Here is a 9,595-nt window from a genome sequence, read left to right as displayed (position 1 = left end):
CAGCACTGCCTGCTGTCCCCAGGCGCCCACCACCAGGCACCGGCCCCCAGGGCTGCTCCAACAGGGGCTCCTCACTTCAGGTGCTGATTTCCACCAACTCCAGCCCCACAACAGCCTGAACCAGGGACGCTGGATCTGCTGGGTGCTGCCCCAGTGACTGCATTCCTAGCCCTATGTCCCCCTCACTGCCTCGGTTTCCCTCCATGGCAGGAATCCCCTCACTGAGCCACCCACACTTGAGTTGAGGCACCAGGGGTCCCACAGCTTCCCCACCCAGCTCGGGGGGATTATTGAACCTGGGGTGTCTCCTCCCAGTGACTTCTGGCTTGTGTATCCAGTGGCACCAGATGGGCCCTGGGCATTTTCCCTGAAGTGGTACCAGGGTCTACAGCTTTAATCCTCCCGCCCAGGGGTGCCCCGGCTCTGCCTTGTCCTTCACTGAGCACAGACAAGTGTCCGGCCCCTCCTCTGAGGCCCCACAAAAGCTCCTTACCCCCCTTATGTAGAAATGTAGGTGAACCGGGAAGGGTGGGGGTCCTGGCCCAGGGTGACAAGACCAGACTGCAGGGAGGGGCTGCCCGGGGGGCGCACCTGCCTTCACCAGACCTGAGGGAGCCAAGGGGCCTGACAGAAAGTACTGCCAAGCCTGCCCGAGGCACAGCATCGCACCCTACATCACAGCAGGCAGAAAGGCCAGCTCTACACCCCCACCATGCACAAGCACTGCCCCCAGCCAACCCCAGGGGGATCCCCAGGCTCATCTTCAACAGGTGGCAAAGCCTGCTGAGGGACCTCGGTCCGACCTTCAAAGGCCCTGAGAGGCTGCAGCCTGCCCACCTGTGCACGCCTGGTGACTGTGGCCAAGTGGGTGTGTGGGGAGGGCTGTGCCACCACTCTGCCCCCATGGGCACCTGGTGGAGCAATGTGAGGCAGTAGCCGGGCCAGGCCACCAGAGCCTGGAGGGACAGCAGCTGTGATACCAGCCTTACCAGCCACCTAACAGGACCCCAGTCCATACCAAAGACAAAGTCAAATGAGTTTATTCAGAAAAGGCCTTGCTTGGCACCAGACTAAGAAAAGCAGCCCTGCCCCCCCACCCCCTCCACCCCAGAAGGGTCAGTTTACAAAGACAAGGGTGCAGGGAGAGCTGAGTGGGGAAGACAGCCAGGCCAGGCGGCTTCTGCAGGCCTTGGCTTTCCCTGAGGGCCTCGCACCTTCTGGTGGCTGCTACAGTGGCCACCACAGGAGGCCAGCACTGTGGGTGATGGGTCACGGAGCAGAGCCTGAGGGGAGCCCGCAGCAGCTCCGGAGGCCCCAGCCCCTGCAGCAGGGCCAGGAGGGCCAAGATGCCATCGGGGAATCCTTTCCTTAAGGCTTCCCAGATTTGGCAAAAGGCTTCACCTCTGTGTCCTGCACCTCTGCTGCCTCCCCTGCCTTGGCTGGCTCGTCCCCTGCAGGTGCTGCCGGGCTGTGGCCTGGGGTCTCCGACGGGCTCTCAGCTGGCTCGTCCCCTGCAGGTCCTGCCCGGCTGGGGCCTGGGGTCTCCGATGGGCTCCCAGGGGTACCTTCTTTGGGCCCCGTTCGACCTTCTGTGTCCTCCTCAACCCCGTTCTCACTGTGTCCAGCCTTGGGGTACCCCGATGGGGCAGGGCACCCGGCAAGGGCCAAGGTCTGGGCACCACCACTGGCTACCGCAGCACTGTCCCCAGCACCCTCATCCACCTTCCTCCGCTTCCTCACCTTGTCAGCCACCCTGTCTCCCAGGGGTTGGGGGCAGGGCTGCACGGCCTCCCCGGGGTCCTGGCCCCCCACTTCCTGAGTCCCCGTCCTGAGGCTGCCCTGGCTGAGGGCACACCCCTCCAAGTTCAGAGCAATCTTCTCCACCTCCGAGGCACTCTGAGGGCCTGGCTCTGTTGGGGGCTGCTCCCGCCGGCTCAGCTCCAGCTTCCTCTTCTTGGTCTCCTTGGGGCTTAGGGGCTCTGGCCCATCTTCCCCATGGCCCCCGGCCTCATCCCCCTCACTCCTCTCCAGGGGTCCCGCATCCTGGGGCTCCACACTCCGTGGCTGGGGACCCTCGTCCACCCTGCCCCTACCCTTGCTGTGCTCTGGCCCACAGGTCCGACCCTGGGTGCTGGCCTTGTGGTCGGGGGCCCTGGGGCTTCCTTCTTCCTCCACCTTCCTGGAGCCCTCGAGCGGACGGGGCAGAGAGCTAGGCTTGAACCTCCGCAGCTTGTCTGGGGGCCCCCAGACAAACTTGCAGCGGGGCTGGAAGTGCTCCCAGGCGAAGTGCACCAGCTGGCGACGCTGGTTCCGGCAGCGCACAGCGAACATGAAGTAGTCCAGGGCACTCTGTCGCACGCCTGGCAGCTCCCGCCGCACCAGCGTCTCCTCCAGGAAGAAGCGGACCAGCGGCGCCTGGAAGTGCTCAAGGCCCAGCTCACCCAGAGACTTGAGGATGCGCGTGATGCGGAGATTGTTGTGGCTGCGCCTGTGGGAGGTCCAGGTCAGCAGAGGTCAATGGCCGGGGCCCCTCCTGCTGGGCCACGCCCTGTCCCGGTCTGCACTCCCACCCAGCTCCACGGGAGTCTCCCCATCCTGGCCCACGATCCAGTCTTTCTCTCCATTTGCCTCCCTGGGCCCAGAGGAGGACTCACGCTGTCCCCGTGAAAATGGCCTGTGGGCCCTAGACACATGGGGGTTGGGGGGGATACTGACACATCACCTACAGGGTGGCTGTACCCCGAGTCCCCCTGGTGGGGAGGAGCTGGCTGGACAAGAACGACAAGGGGCCCCTCCAGGGTACAGGGGCCTTGATCACCCTGTGAGAGCTGGCTGTACCGCTGTAGATTCTCCCTCACCCCTGCTTGCTTCTCTATGCGGACTGCCCCCTTCCGGGTGCAGGAACAGCCTGCAGATTCTCTATCACCCCCGTTTGCTTCTCTGTGCAGACTGCCACCTCCCGGGTGCAGGAACAGCCTGCAGATTCTCCATCACCCGTTTGCTTCTCTGTGCGGACTGCCACCTCCTGGCTGTAAGAACAGCATTCTTTACCTTCTCACCAACCCTACTGGGGAGGGACCGCCTGGCTCTACAGGCAGCAAGGAGGGGCTCACAGCCTTGGTCTATTGCCCAAGCGGCCCTGGAGTTCTTTGTCTGCAGCAGCGCTCTGTGACCTGCCCGAAACCTGACGTGACCCTGTTCTGTGCTGGGGGTGGGCAGGAGTAGCTGGGCCTCACCAGTTCAGGTTCTGGAAGCGCTTCTGGTAGTTCTGTGCTCGGCCCACTGTGCCCGTGCCTCGGTCCTCCAGCTGGATCCCGTAGAAGCCCAGCATGAGTTCGTAGGCCCGGACAAACCGCTCCTGGATCTCCGGGGAGCTTTTAAACACCTGGAAAAGAACCCCTTGGAGAGCTCAGGGCACCATCCCTGAAGCCCCAGTTCTCTCGGGGAGTGTGGGAGTGGCCTTGGGTCCCGACTCACTCAGAGGCCTGGACTAGACAGACAGACATACGTACACACATACATACATACACAGACAGAGTCTTGCTCTGTTGCCCAGGCTGGAGCGCAGTGGTGCAATCTCAGTCACCACAACCTCTGCCTCCCAGGTAGCTGGGGTTACAGGTGCCCGCCACCACGCCTGGCTATTTTTTTTGTATTTTTAGTAGAGACGGGGTTTCGTCACATTGGTCAGGCTGGTCTCAAACTCCTGACCTCAGGTGATCCACCCACCTCAGCCTCCCACAGTGCTGGGATTACAAATGTGAGCCAGGGCGCCTGGCCTGAACTTAAGACTTTTAGGGTAAAATGACAAGAGACACATTCATGTCTTCATCTCTCCTCTGAGCTGCTCCGAGCTCTTGCCAGGGCCCAAGGCTGTGGCCCGCCCCCAAGAGGAAGTCGCTGGCCGTGGGAAAGCGCCAGGAGGGGTCCCTTGGCTCTCTAAGTCCCTGCATCCTTCGGGGCAGCTTCCAGACTTGGGTGACCCCACTCCAGCCTAAACCAGTGGTGAGAAAGGCAGATCCCGCCATTCCAGGTCTCTCAGAGGCTCAGACCCAGACTCCTGCATGGGGACAAACAGCCTCGGAAATTGGGTTTCTCTAGATGCCTGGTGGGGCGAGGACCACTGGGGAGGGAAGGGCATCATACTGAAGGTCATCATACTGGACCTCTGCCTTTCAAGGGGCCCCTGAGGGGGCACTCAATGCCTGCTGTCAGATGTGACCCTGTCTCTGAAGAGGCGTGGCTTGCCCAGGCCTCCCCATCTCCCCCTCCAGCCACATCCAAGGCCTGGCTCACCTCGACCTCCCTGAGCGTGAGGGGTTTGGCATGCCAGTTCACTCCCGGTTCTCGCAGAGGAAACAGCCTGCAGGAGAAGAGATGCCCAGGCAAGGGGTTAGGAGAGCTGCTTCCAGCCCTCAGGCACGTACTTGCTGTGTAGCCCGGGGCAGCTCCCATCCTCTCTGGGCTCCCAGGCTCAACTCTAGGAGGGAGTGGCTAGGCAGAGGAGCAAGGGTGGGAGAACTCAGGTGAGCGGGCGAGGGCTCAGAACAGGAGGTGTGTGGCCGTGAGCCACCGCAGCACTGGGGAGGTGACTCAGACAGCAAGGGGCCCTGTAGCCATCCACCCCGGGCAGACCAGGGCCTTCCTTTCTACTCCTCACGGAAGTCTTCCCTCTCTTGTGCTGTCACTCGTGACACACTGCACACCAGCAGAGGCTCCCTGTGGACGCCCAGAGAGCTGTCCCCAAAGTAGGGCCATGCTGTGTTTCCGAGGCTACACTGTGGATCCCTGAGACGCCTGCCACGAGGCTCACCCCAGCACTATGCCAGGACCCTGCTCCAGCTGAGTCAGACACAGGGGCCATCTCTTGAGGCTCACAGAGGCCTCCTGGCACCAAGGCTGCCCTTCTGGCAGGCAGGACCCGCCCCTCTCCTGTTTCAGGGAGCTTGTGTGCAACCCTTCCTGTCCCCCTGGTCACCAAGAGCCCACAGACTGGGGACAGACCTGAGCCTTCCCTCAGTGGCTCTTGCATGTCCAGTAATGTCCATTCGTGTCATATGGACACCAGCTTCCAGGAAGGACAAGGAGTGCTCAGTCACGCCAGGAAGCAGCATGGGGTGGGCTCCTGCCTGGGAGGGCCCCTCCCCTAAAGCCTCCCCACTCCCCATCCTCCCATTCTCCCCAACTCACCACTGGATGTAGGAGTGATTGTCCTCAAGGAGGTCATAGTTGTCCCTCCAGTTCTGAAGAATGTCCTCAATGAAACAGCCTGGGAGCCCCATGGGGACAAGTCAGCTGTGGCAGCTACCCTGCCCGCGCTCAGGAGGACGGGGTGTGTAGGGGGGACAAAGGGAGACAGTGCTGCCAGCAGCTTTCCCAAGCTACTCCTCGTCCCCGTCTCCTGAGGCACTTCAGGGTGCTAGGCTCAGCGGGGCTACCCATCCCTCCTCTGACGCACAGCCCTTGCCCTGCTGCCATCTGTGAACTGGACCCTTGCTGCTGGCTGGCGGCAAACCCGAGTGAGAGCCCGGCAGGTCCCTCTGGGGGAACCAGTGGTCCTTGACCAGGACCTGTCTGTATAGGAGGGGGCCTCAGTGCCTCCCACAAAAGGTGGCCTGTCAACCACAGAAATCTGTCCTCAAAGCCCCCAGCTGAAGCCAGCCCCATGATGTGGCAGGCACAGTCTCCCGAAATGGGGGCCTGACAGTATTTTGTGCAGCCACCCAGTCTCTGTTTCATGTTGCAGCCATGACAAATGCATAAACAGGTGTGGGCACGTGCCCGTGAAACTTTATTGACACAGAAATTTTAATTTCCTATAATACTGAAGTCATAGAATACTGTTCTATTTTTTTTGAGAGGGAGTCTCGCTCTGTCACCCAGGCTGGAGCGCAGTGGCGTGATCTCGGCTCACTGCAACCTTCACCTCCCAGGTTCAAGCGATTCTCCTGCTTCAGCCTCCTGAGTAGCTGGGACTACAGGCGCACACTACCACACCCCGCAAATTTTTTTTGTATTTAGTAGAGACGGAGTTTCACCATATTGGCCAGGCTGGTCTCGAACTCGTGACTGTGTGATCCACCCGCCTCGGCCTCCCCAAGTGCTGGGATTACAAGCATGAGCCACCAGGCCCGGCTTCTACTTTAATTTTTTTCCAACCATTTAAAAACATAAAAACCATCCTTCGCTCCTTGGTTTACGTGTGGCTTTCATGAGGTCGTGGAGGAGCTCAGTGGTTTGGATAGAGACCGTGTGGCCTGAAAAGCTGTAGATATTCAGTCTCCGGCTCTTTACCGAGTTAGCCCACCCTGATCCAAACCCCTCTGCAGAGATCCCAGGCTGGGGGTCCTGCAGTCCCTCTGGCTGCCTCCAGGGGGCACTGTGGCGCTATTTGAAAGCCGTGGTCCTGGTAATCCCCGGGTACATCCCAAACCAGGCCCCAGTGGACCACCCCCGCCAGGCAAGGATGGAAGTACCGGTTGCCAGTGGTTGTGGGGCACCTACCGTTGGGCAGGAAGCGGATCTCATTTCTGTAGAAACTCAGGTTTGGCGTGTCCCCATTGCAGTCTCGTTCCACCAGATCCTGAAGAGCCAGAGAAAGGGGACAGCAGGGACCCGTCAGACACAAGCTGCCCTGGGCCCTCCGTGCCTTTCGGGGAGGAGCACCTGCAAACCTCCAGGCTGGCCCAAGACCCCAAGAGCCCGCATGGCTCCTCACTCTGCAGGTGGGGGCCATTCAGAGGACAGCAGCTGCCTCCAAGCGGCAGGGACCCCCCTTCCCCATCTCGCCGGCCAGGCCAGGCCTGGCAGGTCCCCTCCTCAGCACCCTGAAGGCAGCACAGGGGTTTCTGTGATTCAGGGGTGTGGAGGGTAATTGCTGAGGACAACCACCACCCGCAGGAGACAGGACTGGCATGGGGGTGTGGTGCCGTGTGGGTGACATCATGGCTGGCACTATGGCCACATTTGCAAGGCTACGGTGTGCTGAAGCTCAGAAACGTAGGGGGACACCGCTGGTCTCCCATGAGAGGGGATGGGCAGGGCTCTGAATCTACACCAGGCTGTGCCCCAGGCAGGGTCCTGCCCAGAACTGTGGCCCGGGTGCAGCAAGCCAGGCCGGCCTTCCAGAAGAAGCCGGAACATTCTGAGAAGAGCAGCTGGTGGGAGGGCTCTGTGTCCTGGGGCAGGGGCAGGCACGTACCGGGTAGTTGTGCCGGTACCTACACATGTCCCTCGTGGCTCGCCAGTTTCGGGACCCCGTCATCCTGGACTGGGAAGAGAAGAGATGGGATTAGGACCCCCATGGGAGACCCCAAGTGAGCCCCACCGTGGTGAGGGCTGCAGGGTCTGGGCCTGTCTTTAAAGGATGGGGGTTTCACGGCTCCTCCCTTTCATTCTCCCGCCCTGGCTCTTTTTTTGGGGTTCCCAGTGGGGCAGATTTGGGCCTCAGTAAAGCACCCCAACACCCTGCACAGAACCAGAGAGGGCTGCAGTAGCCAAGTGGGGGCCTGCTCCTTCTATAGGCCCCCTTGGGACTCCTGGCTTCCACCTTAGGATGGCCCCTGGCTGACGTGCACCTGCCCTGGGGTATGGCCCTGACCCTCTCCTCCTCCTAGGCTCGGTGGCCACCCCCCACCCTGGGTTTAGCCTCTGTTCTGTGCCCCTGAAGACTCCCCCTGCTTTGTGCTCTAAAGTCACCAGGCTGTGTTCTTGGGGGCAGTGGTCTCACCACCTATAGCACCAGGAGGGGACCCAGGTGCTTCTGGCAGGGTCTAATGAATGAATGCCCCTTCTCTGTCCAACCCCACACCTCACGGGCCATGGTGAGGTCAGGGCCTGAGTCTCCAGCCTCCAGCCCTGTCTGGGGATGGCTTCTCAGCAAGATGTCAGGTCCCCTTGATGCCCCAAGCCATTCAGCCCCTATCTCTGCAGGCCAAGCATCATGAGGCTAAGCAAAGGACTGGAAGTACCTAGTGATGAGGATGCTGGGACACAGCCCTGACCTTGTGATGAGGGTAGGGGGGCTGGGGCTGAGCCCCACTCGGTGGGTAGGGCAGGAATGGTTGTGCTCGTCCAGGGCAACAACTGGGACCCAGGATCCCCGGGGAGTGCTAGAAGTGGGTTTGGGAGGCCCGGTCGGCCACTGTATCCCCTGGTTCCCCGCTGAGCTCAGGCTGCGGCCTGGCACTGCCTCTTTGCCTGATTTCCTTTCTCTTTCCCCCGGAGATGGAGCTTCATGCAATCTCCACTCGCTGCAACCTCCACCTCTCAGGTTTCGGTGATTCTCCTGCTTAAACCTCTTGAGTAGCTGGGATTACAGGTGCCCATCACCATGCCTGGTTAATTTTGTGTTTTTAGTAGAGACAGAATTTCACCATGTTGGCCAGGCTAATCTTGGACTCCTAACTTCTGGTGATCCGACCGCCTAGGCCTCCCAAATTGCTGGGATTACAGGCCTCACTTCTCAACAGGGCCTGCTCGTGTTGTTCTCTCGCCTCGCCCAGCCATCAGTTTCTGCTTCTTCCTGGGACCAGCGGGAGCCTCCCTGGGTCAGTTCTGGAGGCTGGGTCCTGACTGAATGCGGCCACAGTCAGCCCACAGGTGCATACATGACACTGCCCAGGAGAAAGTGAAACAGCCCCGCCAGGGTCCAGCGCAGGCAGCTCGGGAGGCCTGAGGGGTCCGAAGGAGAAGGGGAGGGGCTTGGGGACAGAAGCCGCAGCAGGAGGCAGAAGGGAAGAGGTCAAAGGTCACAGGCGCCTGGCAGGATGGTCAGGGCCTCTGAGCACCACTTCAGGAGAGTGGCCTGAGGAACTCCAGTGAGGGGAGCCCGTCAGAGCTCACCCAGGGGTCACACCGTCCTGGGGGACAGTGCCAGACCCCGCCCCCCTGCCCAGCCTGCCTGGCAGCTGCCCTCCCGGCGACAGGGCCGAGCCCCTCCGTGCTCTCTCACTGCCCACTCCACCATGGCCAGGCGCAAACGCAAACAGTGCTGGGTGCCAACGGGAGAAACCATGCGGAGCCTATGGCTCGGAGTTCCAGACACTTCCCAGCCCTCCACAAGCCGGGCAGCTCAGCTGGAAGGGCGCTCCCAAATAAATCCCAGCTCCCCGACCCGGCACCGGACTGCGGCGATGCGGCGTTCCCAGCGCGGCTCAGGGAGCCGCTGGCAACAAAAGTAACCCCGGCGTTAACAGGCGCCCGGCGGTAACAAAAGTAACAGGCGGAGGCCCCACCAGCCAGCCCCGGGCTCCCGCAGGTGCAGACGCGAAGCCTCCCAGGCCAGACCCGGCCCCGGCCCGGGCTCCAGCCCCAGCCCCAGGCCATGGGGCCTGCGCAGGGGCCGCCAGGAGGCCGAGGCGCGGGCCCGAGGCGGGGGGGATCCCACCGGGGGCGGCCACGGCGGCCGGAGACAGGACGCGCCTGAGGCACCGCGGGGGGAAACGGCGCCCACGCACGATGGGGCCCGGGAGGCTCCATCCCCCACGCGCGGCGCCCGCGCTTCCCCGCCAGGCCCTGGGGCCGGTCTGGGGTGGGGTCCCCGGGGCTGCGGGAGCTCCAGGAGACCCCAGGTGTCTCCGCCCAGGAGAGGGGG

General features: G+C 62.0%; 1 protein-coding gene across 1 annotated transcript; it reads right to left on the bottom strand.

Moving 5' to 3' along the window:
* Positions 1 to 1,024: 1,024 nt before the first annotated feature.
* On the bottom strand, positions 1,025 to 9,589 carry OGFR (opioid growth factor receptor). Its single transcript, XM_017881206.1, has 6 exons — positions 7,202 to 9,589; positions 6,505 to 6,583; positions 5,191 to 5,269; positions 4,297 to 4,363; positions 3,237 to 3,385; positions 1,025 to 2,488 (listed from the first exon to the last, which is right to left on the bottom strand). Exons 1-6 carry the CDS (start codon positions 7,262 to 7,264, stop codon positions 1,369 to 1,371), a joined length of 1,557 nt encoding a protein of 518 aa, XP_017736695.1. The 5' UTR covers positions 7,265 to 9,589; the 3' UTR covers positions 1,025 to 1,368.
* Positions 9,590 to 9,595: the final 6 nt, after the last annotated feature.

Source organism: Rhinopithecus bieti, unplaced genomic scaffold (genome assembly GCF_001698545.2).
Source record: "Rhinopithecus bieti isolate Rb0 unplaced genomic scaffold, ASM169854v2 scaffold_12573, whole genome shotgun sequence".
NCBI lineage: Eukaryota > Metazoa > Chordata > Mammalia > Primates > Cercopithecidae > Rhinopithecus > Rhinopithecus bieti.
This window is presented reverse-complemented; position numbering and strand designations above follow the sequence as displayed.